Genomic DNA, 16,331 nt, shown 5'->3' on the forward strand with positions numbered 1-16,331 from the left:
AACATTATCTGTCTACCTCATGACTTCAGGTGTGTAAGAACATTATCTCTCCACCTCATGACTTCAGGTGTGTAAGAACATTATCTGTCCACCTCATGACTTCAGGTGTGTAAGAACATTATCTGTCTACCTCATGACTTCAGGTGTGTAAGAACATTATCTGTCCACCTCATGACTTCAGGTGTGTAAGAACATTATCTGTCTACCTCATGACTTCAGGTGTGTAAGAACATTATCTCTCCACCTCATGACTTCAGGTGTGTAAGAACATTATCTGTCCACCTCATGACTTCAGGTGTGTAAGAACATTATCTGTCCACCTCATGACTTCAGGTGTGTAAGAACATTATCTGTCCACCTCATGACTTCAGGTGTGTAAGAACATTATCTGTCCACCTCATGACTTCAGGTGTGTAAGAACATTATCTGTCCACCTCATGACTTCAGGTGTGTAAGAACATTATCTGTCCACCTCATGACTTCAGGTGTGTAAGAACATTATCTGTCCACCTCATGACTTCAGGTGTGTAAGAACATTATCTGTCCACCTCATGACTTCAGGTGTGTAAGAACATTATCTGTCCACCTCATGACTTCAGGTGTGTAAGAACATTATCTGTCCACCTCATGACTTCAGGTGTGTAAGAACATTATCTCTCCACCTCATGACTTCAGGTGTGTAAGAACATTATCTGTCCACCTCATGACTTCAGATGTGTAAGAACATTATCTGTCCACCTCATGACTTCAGGTGTGTAAGAACATTATCTCTCCACCTCATGACTTCAGGTGTGTAAGAACATTATCTGTCCACCTCATGACTTCAGGTGTGTAAGAACATTATCTGTCTACCTCATGACTTCAGGTGTGTAAGAACATTATCTCTCCACCTCATGACTTCAGGTGTGTAAGAACATTATCTGTCCACCTCATGACTTCAGGTGTGTAAGAACATTATCTGTCTACCTCATGACTTCAGGTGTGTAAGAACATTATCTCTCCACCTCATGACTTCAGGTGTGTAAGAACATTGTTACGCTTCATAGGATGTTTAACTCCTTTTACGTTCCAGCTTATAAAACGTGTTGAACCTGAAGACAGTGGATTGTGACTCATATTTTAACATGGGTGTAAATACACTTGTGACTGTATGGAGTAAACATAAACAAACAAAAACAACAACAACACATAATGCTCTTGAACAACAGAGAACAACACACACACACACACACACACACACAAACATGCTCAGGAAGCTAAAACTTGACTTAATAGACTCACTTCAATGATAGTATTATTTATCATAAACATATAATGACAATAAGAAGGACACATGATTGTATTTGAATAACCAGCATCAACAAGATTAACATCAAAATAACATGAACTTGTATTAAAGTGTAGAAAAGTTGAATCAGTTCTAATGTTCAATCACTGTCTCACCGGAGTGTCTACACGTCACAGTGACGTCACGTGTCTGCACTGATGTCTTGTTGACACTCGCGCCTCTGCAGCAGTAGAAGTTCTTCACATTCTTGATGTGGTTCTGAAGCGGATAAGAAACCCGAACCGAACCCGGTTCACTCCACGAACCGACTCCTGACGTCACTGAACGCCGCGCGTGCTCTGGCAACACTCGTCAGGAAACACTGAGATACTCCGTCCACACTGGGTTTGACCTTTGACCCTCCGTAGATCCAGGCGGGGAGACACGCTTCTGTCCAGGAGCGTCCTTCAGATCAGAGGCTGCAGAAGGACACAGACTCGTGTTGCGTTCAAGGGTCTCCGGGATTCCGACGATCCTGACGTTGTTTCTCCGCGACCTTCGCCTCCAAGTCCACGACCCCGCGACCCCCGCGAGCCGCTTCACCTCCTTCTTGAGTGAAACAACATCATCTGTACACGTTTACGAACTTTCTTCCACATCTTTCACCGTAGCTTTCATGGCGGAGAGTTCAGAGGTCAGAGTTCAGAGGTCGTGGACCTGAACTCTTTGAGTTCCAGGAGCTTCTTAGATTCGCTGAACTATTTCTGTGTGTTTGTGTTGCCATGGTAACGAGAGGTCACACAGGGTCAAACAGAAGTTACTGTAACTATAACGACGGGATCACGTGACAAGTCCTCAAGTTGATCTGATAAGTCACGTGTTCAGCGATGACACTTCTAAACGATAACGCTAGATGGCGACCGTAGCACATATATATATATATATATATATAAAGTATAATAATAATGATAATAATAATAATGTCTATTTATATAGCGCCTTTCTAGACCAGGGTCACAAATATGTATATATATTATATACTCTATCTATAAATATATATAAAAATATTTATATATATATATATATTTATATACTCTATCTATAAATATATATATTTATATACTCTATATATCTATAAATACACTGTTGTTGATCAAGTTCTTGTTTGAATCAGTGAAGTCACGTGACGAGTGACGTAGAAAAGGTGTGAACGTATCACAGGTGCGTTCGTCCGGCAGCAGGTGTGGGCGGTGACGTCACACAGGAAGTGGTCGCTGCTTGAATGACCAACGCGGACGTTACTGAAGACTTCTCTGCGAGGAAATCCGAGGTTCAAGAGGAAAATGTGCACTTTCGGTGAGTGAAGCAGTGACGTCACACGCGTGTCGTCATCGACGACGTCATCGATGTCAGCTGTGATTGATTTATTGACAAAGAATCGAAAGTTCTTTGGACTCAACACGATGTTGTGCAGAGAAGTGACGTCACGCTCGAATCAGAGTCCATTCACGTGCACGCGCGCCACACACGCACGTGTCTAAACCGTTGAAAGAATCAGTTTAAAATAAAAATAATAATTTATTGTAGAAACACTAACATGTTTATTATAATATGATACACAACGATATACAACGATATACAACGATACACAACGATACACAACGATACACAACGATACACAACATACTTCAGCGCCTGCACCATCACAGACACAGATATGTCAGGTTAACAGTCGAGGTCAGGATTCCTGGGTCTCACCCAGACTACTCTTTAAAACAATCAATAAAGTTTTACCTTCTCCAGACCTTCTCCTGCTTTAACTTCACATTAATGTTTCTCCACACGCTGGGCTTGTGGTCTTCGAGAGAGAAGATCGTGGTCTTGGAGACAGAAGATCGTGGTCTTGGAGACAGAAGATCGTGGTCTTGGAGACAGAAGATCGTGGTCTTCGAGAGAGAAGATCGTGGTATTCGAGAGAGAAGATCGTGGTCTTGGAGACAGAAGACCGTGGTCTTCGAGAGAGAAGACCGTGGTCTTCGAGAGAGAAGATCGTGGTCTTGGAGACAGAAGACCGTGGTCTTGGAGAGAGAAGACTGTGGTATTCGAGAGAGAAGACTGTGGTATTCGAGAGAGAAGATCGTGGTCTTGGAGACAGAAGACCGTGGTCTTCGAGAGAGAAGACTGTGGTATTCGAGAGAGAAGATCGTGGTCTTGGAGACAGAAGACCGTGGTCTTCGAGAGAGAAGATGGTGGTCTTCGAGAGAGAAGATCGTGGTCTTGGAGACAGAAGACCGTGGTCTTCGAGAGAGAAGATGGTGGTCTTCAAGAGAGAAGATCGTGGTCTTGGACACAGAAGACCGTGGTCTTCGAGAGAGAAGATCGTGGTCTTGGAGACAGAAGATCGTGGTCTTCGAGAGAGAAGATCGTGGTATTCGAGAGAGAAGATTGTGGTCTTGGAGACAGAAGACCGTGGTCTTCGAGAGAGAAGATGGTGTTCTTCGAGAGAGAAGATCGTGGTCTTGGAGACAGAAGACCGTGGTCTTCGAGAGAGAAGATCGTGGTCTTGGAGACAGAAGATCGTGGTCTTCGAGAGAGAAGATCGTGGTATTCGAGAGAGAAGATCGTGGTCTTCGAGACAGAAGACCGTGGTCTTCGAGAGAGAAGATCGTGGTCTTCGAGACAGAAGATCGTGGTCTTCGAGACCGAAGACAGAAGATCGTGGTCTTCGAGACAGAAGATCGTGGTCTTCGAGACCGAAGACAGAAGATCGTGGTCTTCGAGACAGAAGATCGTGGTCTTGGAGACAGAAGACCCTGGTCTTCAAGAGAAGATCAGGGATTGACAGTGTTGACCACAAACATCCTCATGGTTCATTGTTCGACCCAAACAGTACCCAATAGACCTGAACGAGGTCCAGTCTTGTCATTGACCAGAACCTGGTTGAGCCACAGTCCAGGTCCACTGTTGAGAACGTCTGGACAGAACATCCAAGAATCCATTAGAGTCTCTAACAACTGGTGTATGATTAACCCTCGATTCTCCTATGAACCCTAGACCCTCAGTTCAGGATCTCACTCACCCCGGCTGAAGACACACACACATATATACAGGGAGTGCGGAAATATTAGTTGCTTTTTTAGTTTTAGCTATTTTAGGAAGATATCTGTGTGTGCAGGTGACTTTTACTGTGCATAATTATGAGGCAACTTAACAAAAAACAAATATATACCCATTATAATTATTTATTTTCACCAGGGAAACCAATATAACAGTTCAACAATCACAAATATACATTTCTGACATTCAAAAACAAAACAAAAACAAATCAGTGACCAATATAGTCACCTTTCTTTGCAAGGACACTCAAAAGCCTGCCATCCATGGATTCTGTCAGTGTTTTGATCTGTTCACGATCAACATTGCGTGCAGCAGCAACCACAGCCTCCCAGACACGTTCAGAGAGGTTTACTGTTTTCCCTCCTTGTAAATCTGACATTTGATGAGGGACCACAGGTTCTCTATGGGGTTCAGATCAGGTGAACAAGGAGGCCATGTCATTAGTTTTTCTCCTTTTAGACCCTTTCTTGCCAGCAATGATGGAGCATTGTCCTGCATGAAAATCATGTTTTTCTTGAAGGATGCCGACTTCTTCCTGTACCACTGCTTGAAGAAGGTGTCTTCCAGAAACTGGCAGTAGGACTGGGAGTTGAGCTTGACTCCATCCTCAACCCGAAAAGGCCCCACAAGTTCATCTTTGATGATACCAGCCCATACCAGTACCCCACCTCCACCTTGCTGGCGTCTGAGTCGGACTGGAGCTCTCTGCCCTTTACTGATCCAGCCACGGGCCCATCAAGACTCACTCTCATTTCATCAGTCCATAAAACCTTGGAAAAATCAGTCTTGAGATATTTCTTGGCCCAGTCTAGACGTTTCAGCTTGTGTGTCTTGTTCAGTGGTGGTCGTTTTTCAGCCTTTCTTACCTTGGCCATGTCTCTGAGTATTGCACACCTTGTGCTTTTTGGCACTCCAGTGATGTTGCAGCTCTGAAATATGGCAAAACTGGTGGCAAGTGGCATCTTGGCAGCTGCATGCTTGACTTTTCTCAGTTCATGGGCAGTTATTTTGCGCCTTGGTTTTTCCACACGCTTTTTGCGACCCTGTTGACTATTTTGAATGAAACGCTTGATTGTTCGATGATCACGCTTCAGAAGCTTGGCAATTTTAAGAGTGCTGCATCCCTCTGCAAGATATCTCACTATTTTTGACTTTTCGGAGCCTGTCAAGTCCCTCTTCTGACCCATTTTGCCAAAGGAAAGGAAGTTGCCTAATAATTATGCACACCTGATATAGGGTGTTGATGTCATTAGACCACACCCCTTCTCATTACAGAGATGCACATCACCTGATATGCGTAATTGGGAGTAAGCTTTCGAGCCTATACAACTTGGAGTAACACAACATGCATAAAGAGCATGATGTGGTCAAAATACTCATTTGCCTAATAATTCTGCACTCCCTGTATATACACATATATATATATATACACACATATATATACACATATATATATATACACACATATATATACACATATATACACATATATACATATATATACATATATATACACATATATATATATATACACACATATATATACACATATATACATATATATACACATATATATACACATATATATATACACACATATATACACATATATATACACATATATATATATACACACATATATATATACACACACATATATATACACATATATACATATATATACACATATATATATACACACATATATATACACATATATATACACATATATATATATATACACACATATATATACACATATATATACACATATATATATATATATATACACACATATATATACACATTAATTAAAGGGAGGAAATGAACAAATCTTACCACCTTTCGTTGAGGTCTGGACAGACGGCAGCACTGATGTGTCGTCATGCTCTTCAGCGAGAGGAATGTCGATCAAACATCGATGACGTTCGATGACGTCAGAGTTGTTCCGAGCGACTGCACGTCTCATCCTGACCTGAACTCCAGACCGACTCCATCGCTTGTGGAAATCGCCCGAGAGATCAAACGATATTCCACAGAGTCGAGTCGATGAGAAGCAGAGCCGGAAACATATTCACCGGACGTTGATAACGGTCGCGATTATAATCCTTCATCGACTCTCTGATGTTGAAAAGAGCATCACGATCATAGATCCGAGATGCTTGAGACATATCTTTAGTGATATGAGCATAATATCAGTGACAGCTGTCAGTCACGTGACATGTTCGCTTCAAAAGATCCCGCTCTGCTGTCAGTGACGTCGTCAGTGACGTCATCGGTGCTGAACGTAGGACTTCTTAATGTTCGCTCCATTACTAATAAATCCTTTATTCTTAATGATCTTTTCACAAGAGTTCATTTGGATTTATTATGTCTTTCTGAGACTTGGCAGAGAGAGGAAGAGTTTATTCATCTGAACCAACTCTGGAAGCCTCGCCTCTCTGGTCGTGGAGGAGGTCTTGCTACAGTTTTTAGGGAGAGTTGTTCTTGCAAAGTGATTCAGACACAGGAATTCACTTCTTTTGAGTCTCAGATGATCTTGGTTCTACAAGACCTTTCTATTGTGTGTCAATCTACCGTCCGCCTGGTCCTTCAGTGTTCTTGAAAGACTTTAGTGACTTCTTATCTTCCATTATTCAGATGGAATCTGTTCTTATTCTTGGAGACTTTAATCTTCATGTTGATGACGTCACATCTTGTTCTGCTAAAGAACTTTGAACTTTAACTGAAGCCTTTAATTTTGAGCAACATGTTTCTGAACCCACTCATCAAAAAGGCCACACTTTAGACTTAGTTTTTACTCTTGGCCTGAACATTTCTAATGTATCTGTACATGATGTCCATCTGAGTGATCATTCTCTGCTTAACCTGGACTTCATCCCTGAACCTAAGCCTTTGAAAGTTAGGTCTCAGAGACGTGTCATCTCAGCCGATACTGCAGACAGTTTTTCTGCTATGTTTGACCGTCTTTCCTTTGATGACTGTCCAGACGTGGACAGTTTGATTCACTGTTTCACTGATCATTGTGTTGAAATACTGGATCAAACCTGTTAAATCGAACTTGAAAATTCAGAAAAAACGGTGCCCTTGAACAAATGAAGATCTCCTGAGTCTGAAGAGACTTTGTGGAAAGACTGAGCGTCTCTGGAAGTCTACTAAACTTGAGGTGCACAGACTTCACCTCAGGGATCTGTTGACTTCTTACAATGAGATGGTGGAAACTGCTAGATCTGATTACATCAGAAAACTGGTAGCAGCAAATAGGAAAAACCCCAAAGTTTTGTTTGACATGATTAATTCTCTCATGTCTCCTGCTCCTCAAATCACGCCTGTCTTCTGTGAAGCTGACAGCAATGATTGTTGAGATTTTTACTGACAAAATTAAATTGATCAAAGAGAAAATCTCTCCCCCTTTGTTTGGAACCCCTACTGTCTCTGAGCCCCTCTCCTCCTCTTGGTCCTCCTTCACTGCTGTATCTTTGGGTGATATTTCAGCACTAGTGAACAACATGAAACCCTCCTCTTGCTCAGATGACGTCCTTCCTTGTAGGCTTTTTATCAAAGTATTTGATGTAATTGGCCCCTGAGTTACCAATATGGTGAACCTCTGGTAAATTCACTGTTCTGGTTCTCTTGGATCTGTCCTCAGCCTTTGACACAGTTGAACCAGATCCTGCTAAGAAGACTGAGGGATGAAGACTGTCTGGGTCTGTGTTAGAATGGTTCTCATCTTACCTTTCTGGGCGCAGTTTTAGTGTATCTGTCAATCAAATGAGGTCTGAATCGGCAGATCTGTTGTGTGGAGTCCCTCAAGGTTCTGTTCTGGGTCCTTTATTGTTTTTGCTGTACTTGATTCCCCTCGGTAAAATCATTCAGAGATTTCCAGATGTTTCTCATCACATGTTTACTGATGACATCCAGCTCTACTGCTCTGTTGATCCAACTGAGCCCCAGAGGCTGAACTTAGTCAATTGTTGCTAGAAATCAAACAATGAGTGAAAACACTCTTCAGCTAAATGTGGACAAAACTGAAACTCTGGTGATTGTTGATGATAAGATTCCAGGGTTGAGTCAGTACTTGAGTGACTTATGTCAGTCTGTCAAACTGAGCCTGAGAAACCTGGGTGTTGTATTTGATAAAGACATGAAACAAGAAACATCAGTGTTTGATGATCTACTGACTCCTTCAAGAAACATCTGTGTTTGATGATCTACTGACTCCTTCAAGAAACATCTGTGTTTGATGATCTACTGACTCCTTCAAGAAACATCTGTGTTTGATGATCTACTGACTCCTTCAAGAAACATCTGTGTTTGATGATCTACTGACTCCTTCAAGAAACATCTCTGTTTGATGATCTACTGACTCCTTCAAGAAACATTTGTGTTTGATGATCTACTGACTCCTTCAAGAAACATCTGTGTTTGATGATCTACTGACTCCTTCAAGAAACATCTGTGTTTGATGATCTACTGACTCCTTCAAGAAACATCTGTGTTTGATGATCTACTGACTCCTTCAAGAAACATCTGTGTTTGTTGATCTACTGACTCCTTCAAGAAACATCTGTGTGTTTGATGATCTACTGACTCCTTCAAGAAACATCTGTGTGTTTGATGATCTACTGACTCCTTCAAGAAACATCTGTGTTTGTTGATCTACTGACTCCTTCAAGAAACATCTGTGTTTGATGATCTACTGACTCCTTCAAGAAACATCTGTGTGTTTGATGATCTACTGACTCCTTCAAGAAACATGTGTGTTTGATGATCTACTGACTCCTTCAAGAAACATCTGTGTTTGATGATCTACTGACTCCTTCAAGAAACATGTGTGTTTGATGATCTACTGACTCCTTCAAGAAACATGTGTGTTTGATGATCTACTGACTCCTTCAAGAAACATGTGTGTTTGATGATCTACTGACTCCTTCAAGAAACATCTGTGTTTGATGATCTACTGACTCCTTCAAGAAACATGTGTGTTTGATGATCTACTGACTCCTTCAAGAAACATCTGTGTGTTTGATGATCTACTGACTCCTTCAAGAAACATCTGTGTGTTTGATGATCTACTGACTCCTTCAAGAAACATCTGTGTTTGTTGATCTACTGACTCCTTCAAGAAACATCTGTGTTTGATGATCTACTGACTCCTTCAAGAAACATCTGTGTGTTTGATGATCTACTGACTCCTTCAAGAAACATGTGTGTTTGATGATCTACTGACTCCTTCAAGAAACATCTGTGTTTGATGATCTACTGACTCCTTCAAGAAACATGTGTGTTTGATGATCTACTGACTCCTTCAAGAAACATGTGTGTTTGATGATCTACTGACTCCTTCAAGAAACATGTGTGTTTGATGATCTACTGACTCCTTCAAGAAACATGTGTGTTTGATGATCTACTGACTCCTTCAAGAAACATGTGTGTTTGATGATCTACTGACTCCTTCAAGAAACATGTGTGTTTGATGATCTACTGACTCCTTCAAGAAACATCTGTGTGTTTGATGATCTACTGACTCCTTCAAGAAACATCTGTGTGTTTGATGATCTACTGACTCCTTCAAGAAACATCTGTGTTTGTTGATCTACTGACTCCTTCAAGAAACATCTGTGTTTGATGATCTACTGACTCCTTCAAGAAACATCTGTGTGTTTGATGATCTACTGACTCCTTCAAGAAACATGTGTGTTTGATGATCTACTGACTCCTTCAAGAAACATCTGTGTTTGATGATCTACTGACTCCTTCAAGAAACATGTGTGTTTGATGATCTACTGACTCCTTCAAGAAACATGTGTGTTTGATGATCTACTGACTCCTTCAAGAAACATGTGTGTTTGATGATCTACTGACTCCTTCAAGAAACATCTGTGTTTGATGATCTACTGACTCCTTCAAGAAACATGTGTGTTTGATGATCTACTGACTCCTTCAAGAAACATCTGTGTGTTTGATGATCTACTGACTCCTTCAAGAAACATCTGTGTGTTTGATGATCTACTGACTCCTTCAAGAAACATCTGTGTTTGTTGATCTACTGACTCCTTCAAGAAACATCTGTGTTTGATGATCTACTGACTCCTTCAAGAAACATCTGTGTGTTTGATGATCTACTGACTCCTTCAAGAAACATGTGTGTTTGATGATCTACTGACTCCTTCAAGAAACATGTGTGTTTGATGATCTACTGACTCCTTCAAGAAACATGTGTGTTTGATGATCTACTGACTCCTTCAAGAAACATCTGTGTTTGATGATCTACTGACTCCTTCAAGAAACATGTGTGTTTGATGATCTACTGACTCCTTCAAGAAACATGTGTGTTTGATGATCTACTGACTCCTTCAAGAAACATGTGTGTTTGATGATCTACTGACTCCTTCAAGAAACATCTTAAGACGTTTCTATTTGTTCAGGCTTTTCCTTGAATTTCTGGAACTCCTGTGTTGTTCTCAGTATTATCTTGATCTTTAAAGTATGTACTGTTTTGAGTATTGTTTTGATTGTCTAAGCGCTTTGTGATCCTATATAAATAAATATTACTTACTTACTTACTTACATATATATACACACATATATATATACAGAAATATACACATATATATATATATACACACACATATATACACATATATATATACACACATATATACATGTATATATATATATATATATACACACATATATACACATATATATATACACACATATATACAGTATATACAGAAATATACACATATGTATACACATATATATATATATATATACACACACATATACACACACATATATACACATATACACACATATATACACAAATACACACATATATACACATACACACCTATATACACAAATACACACATATATACACATGTGCACACACACACACATATATACACACACACACACATATATACACACATATATACACATATATACACATATACACACATATACACATATATACACACATATATACACACACACACATATATACACACACACACACATATACACACATATATACACATATACACACATATACACATATATACACACATATATACACACACACACATATATACACATATATACACATATACACACCTATATACACATATACACACCTATATACACATATACACACATATACACATACACACACACACACACACATATACACGCATATATACACACATATATACACACAGATTCAGAGTCTGCCTCTGTCACTGGCTAGCTGGGACTCAGGGATGAACGTGTCACATGATGGTTCTGACAGGTGAGAAGGAGGCGGGTCCTGGTCTGATGAAGAGGGGTCTGGCTCTGATCCTCGTGGGTCACATCAACTTCATCCTCGGCGCCATCGTCCACGGCAACGTGCTGCGCCACATCTCTCAGCCCGACGGTCACGTGACCACGGAGTACACCACCGCCAACATCATCTCCGTCTCCTCGGGCCTGCTGGTGAGTCCAGACCCGGGTCCAGACCCTGGTCCGGGTTCTAACTCCTGACTCTCCTGCAGAGCATCACCTGTGGCATCATGGCCATCGTGGCGTCCAGGAACCTGCAGGCGTCCAGACTGGTGAGGCCTCGACCCCGTGACCTCTTGCGGTCCTGACGACCCCGTGACCTCGTGCGGTCCTGACGTGTCTCCACAGCAGGTCTCTCTCGCCGCCGCGTCGCTGCTCAACGCTCTGCTGTCGAGCGCCTGCTGCGTCGGCCTCTTGCTCGCCATCAGCGTGACGGTCGCCAACGGTGGGCGGGGCCTGATGAAGGGCTGCAACCAATCAGAAGTGCCGTTCAACGTGCGCTCGCCAGTCGACGTCCGCTGCCCCTTCGACAGCACTCGCATCTACGTGAGTGTGACTCACCTATGACTCACCTGCGACTCACCTGCGACTCACCTGCGACTCACCTGTGACTCACCTGCGACTCACCTGCGACTCACCTGCGACTCACCTGTGACTCACCCGAGTCTTACCTGTGACCCACCTGTGACCCACCTGTGACCCACCTGTGACTCACCTGTGACTCACCTGTGACTCACCTGTGACTCACCTGCGCCTCACCTGCGCCTCACCTGTGACTCACCTCCGACTCACCTGTGACTCACCTGCGCCTCACCTGTGACTCACCTGCGCCTCACCTGTGACTCACCTGTGACCCACCTGTGACCCACCTGTGACCCACCTGTGACTCACCTGCGACTCACCTGTGACTCACCTGCGCCTCACCTGTGACTCACCTGCGACTCACCTGTGACTCACCTGCGACTCACCTGTGACTCACCTGCGCCTCACCTGTGACTCACCTGCGCCTCACCTGTGACTCACCTGCGCCTCACCTGTGACTCACCTGTGACCCACCTGTGACCCACCTGTGACCCACCTGTGACTCACCTGTGACCCACCTGTGACTCACCTGTGACTCACCTGTGACCCACCTGCGCCTCACCTGTGACTCACCTGTGACTCACCTGCGACTCACCTGCGCCTCACCTGTGACTCACCTGTGACTCACCTGCGACTCACCTGCGCCTCACCTGTGACAGGACACAACTCTGGCTCTCTGGATCCCGTCCTCCATGTTGGCGGCCACTGAGGCGGGTCTCTCTGTCTGGTGCTTCTTGGCAGGACTGTCTTTACGAGGAGTTCTCACCTGTGGAAACACCTACGAGCAGGTGAGTCCAGATCCACACCTGAGTCACCGGAACAGTTTTTCAATCCATTGTGTTCTATATTAACACGTAAATGAGTTTAACCTTTGAATCATTTCAAGTATTTTCTTTTAGACGTTTGACTTTTATCTCCAATAATTCATGAATAAATCTGGAGGTCTGTTGACCCGTTGACCTGTTGACCTGTTGACCTGTTGACCTGTTGACCTGTTGACCCGTTGACCTGTTGACCTGTTGACCTGTTGACCCGTTGACCTGTTGACCTGTTGACCCGTTGACCCGTTGACCCGTTGACCCGTTGACCCGTTGACCCGTTGACCTGTTGACCCGTTGACCTGTTGACCCGTTGACCTGTTGACCTCTGGTCATTTGTGATGATTACGGAGAAGGTGTGGCTTGTAATCCCGTGAAGGTGTGTGTGTGTAGTTGTGAAGCATGTGTGTCACGGTAACACACTCCATTGTGTTGATATTTAAGCTCAAGAAAGTAAAGACGATACAAAGTAAGTTGTCGTTTCACACGAAGACACTCGTGACACGTTTGATGAACGATGAACTGATGATTCAACGTAGAATAAAAGGTTAAAAACAACATTTCAACACGTTCAACACTTTAAATCCAACATGCGACTGATGGTTCAAATCCCTGCAGGACGCGACTCACTCCCGCAGGCTGATGGGACGCCGCTCACCTGTCCACGCCTGAGGTCACTGCGTCACCACCGGGGGCAGCACTGAGGCAGTTTTTATTGTGTTGATGTTGTGTGTTTGTTGTGTGTCTGTGAGAGCGTCCACACATTTTCAGCAGCGGTAACCATGACGACCATCGTGGTGCGAGCGACCGACGTGTGAAGAGACGAGTCTGATGATGTCTCAACGACTCCTGAATAAACTAGTGCTTGATACAAGTATATATGTGTAGTATTGTGTACTTGACTCTGGTGTTGTGATAGTGTAGTAACAAGTATATATGTGTAGTATTGTGTACTTGATTCTGGTGTTGTGATAGTGTAGTAACAAGTATATATGTGTAGTATTGTGTACTTGATTCTGGTGTTGTGATAGTGTAGTAACAAGTATATATGTGTATTATTGTGTACTTGATTCTGGTGTTGTGATAGTGTAGTAACAAGTATATATGTGTAGTATTGTGTACTTGACTCTGGTGTTGTGATAGTGTAGTAACAAGTATATATGTGTAGTATTGTGTACTTGATTCTGGTGTTGATAGTGTAGTAACAAGTATATATGTGTAGTATTGTGTACTCGATTCTGGTGTTGTGATAGTGTAGTAACAAGTATATATGTGTAGTATTGTGTACTTGACTCTGGTGTAGTGATAGTGTAGTAACAAGTATATATGTGTAGTATTGTGTACTTGACTCTGGTGTTGTGATAGTGTAGTAACAAGTATATATGTGTAGTATTGTGTACTTGACTCTGGTGTAGTGATAGTGTAGTAACAAGTATATATGTGTAGTATTGTGTACTTGACTCTGGTGTTGTGATAGTGTAGTAACAAGTATATATGTGTAGTATTGTCCAGTACTTGACTCTGGTGTTGTGATAGTGTAGTAACAAGTATATATGTGTAATATTGTGTACTTGACTCTAGTGTAGTGATAGTGTAGTAACAAGTATATATGTGTAGTATTGTCCAGTACTTGACTCTGGTGTTGTGATAGTGTAGTAACAAGTATATATGTGTAATATTGTGTACTTGACTCTAGTGTAGTGATAGTGTAGTAACAAGTATATATGTGTAGTATTGTCCAGTACTTGACTCTGGTGTTGTGATAGTGTAGTAATAAGTATATTTGTGTAGTATTGTGTACTTGACTCTGGTGTAGTGATAGTGTAGTAACAAGTATATATGTGTAATATTGTGTACTTGACTCTGGTGTAGTGATAGTGTAGTAACAAGTATATATGTGTAGTATTGTCCAGTACTTGACTCTGGTGTTGTGATAGTGTAGTAACAAGTATATATGTGTAATATTGTGTACTTGACTCTGGTGTAGTGATAGTGTAGTAACAAGTATATATGTGTAGTATTGTCCAGTACTTGACTCTGGTGTTGTGATAGTGTAGTAACAAGTATATTTGTGTAGTATTGTGTACTTGACTCTGGTGTAGTGATAGTGTAGTAACAAGTATATATGTGTAATATTGTGTACTTGACTCTGGTGTAGTGATAGTGTAGTAACAAGTATATATGTGTAGTATTGTCCAGTACTTGACTCTGGTGTTGTGATAGTGTAGTAACAAGTATATATGTGTAGTATTGTCCAGTACTTGACTCTGGTGTTGTGATAGTGTAGTAACAAGTATATTTGTGTAGTATTGTGTACTTGACTCTGGTGTAGTGATAGTGTAGTAACAAGTATATATGTGTAGTATTGTCCAGTACTTGACTCTGGTGTTGTGATAGTGTAGTAACAAGTATATATGTGTAGTATTGTCCAGTACTTGACTCTGGTGTTGTGATAGTGTAGTAACAAGTATATTTGTGTAGTATTGTGTACTTGACTCTGGTGTTGTGATAGTGTAGTAACAAGTATATATGTGTAGTATTGTCCAGTACTTGACTCTGGTGTTGTGATAGTGTAGTAACAAGTATATATGTGTAGTATTGTCCAGTACTTGACTCTGGTGTTGTGATAGTGTAGTAACAAGTATATATGTGTAGTATTGTCCAGTACTTGTCTCTGGTGTTGTGATAGTGTAGTAACAAGTATATTTGTGTAGTATTGTGTACTTGACTCTGGTGTAGTGATAGTGTAGTAACAAGTATATATGTGTAATATTGTGTACTTGACTCTGGTGTAGTGATAGTGTAGTAACAAGTATATATGTGTAGTATTGTCCAGTACTTGACTCTGGTGTAGTGATAGTGTAGTAACAAGTATATATGTGTAGTATTGTCCAGTACTTGACTCTGGTGTTGTGATAGTGTAGTAACAAGTATATATGTGTAGTATTGTCCAGTACTTGACTCTGGTGTTGTGATAGTGTAGTAACAAGTATATATGTGTAGTATTGTCCAGTACTTGACTCTGGTGTTGTGATAGTGTAGTAACCAGTATATATGTGTAGTATTGTCCAGTACTTGACTCTGGTGTTGTGATAGTGTAGTAACAAGTATATATGTGTAGTATTGTCCAGTACTTGACTCTGGTGTTGTGATAGTGTAGTAACAAGTATATATGTGTAGTATTGTCCAGTACTTGACTCTGGTGTTGTGATAGTGTA

General features: G+C 41.6%; 1 protein-coding gene and 1 long non-coding RNA gene across 3 annotated transcripts; one reads left to right on the forward strand and one right to left on the reverse strand.

Annotated features, from left to right (window-relative positions):
* The first annotated feature begins 2,543 nt into the window (after positions 1–2,543).
* Positions 2,544–13,992, forward strand: krtcap3 (keratinocyte associated protein 3). 2 transcript variants are annotated; one of them, XM_087793440.1, is made up of 6 exons: positions 2,544–2,623; positions 11,682–11,866; positions 11,926–11,985; positions 12,062–12,259; positions 12,955–13,083; positions 13,732–13,992. In XM_087793440.1, the coding sequence occupies exons 1-6, from the start codon at positions 2,611–2,613 to the stop codon at positions 13,783–13,785; spliced, it is 639 nt and encodes a 212-aa protein (XP_087649566.1). In that variant the 5' UTR covers positions 2,544–2,610; the 3' UTR covers positions 13,786–13,992. The 2 variants fall into 2 exon arrangements, with proteins under 2 accessions (XP_087649566.1, XP_087649567.1); XM_087793441.1 differs by having other exon boundaries at positions 12,065–12,259.
* Positions 4,863–5,778, reverse strand: LOC148076143 (uncharacterized). Its single transcript, XR_015711431.1, has 3 exons — positions 5,199–5,778; positions 5,053–5,087; positions 4,863–4,954 (listed from the first exon to the last, which is right to left on the reverse strand). It is a non-coding gene; the product is annotated as an uncharacterized LOC148076143 (long non-coding RNA).
* Positions 13,993–16,331: the final 2,339 nt, after the last annotated feature.

The sequence above is a fragment of the Callionymus lyra genome, chromosome 6 (assembly GCF_982586985.1).
Source record: "Callionymus lyra chromosome 6, fCalLyr1.hap1.1, whole genome shotgun sequence".
Classification (NCBI taxonomy): Eukaryota; Metazoa; Chordata; class Actinopteri; order Syngnathiformes; family Callionymidae; genus Callionymus; species Callionymus lyra.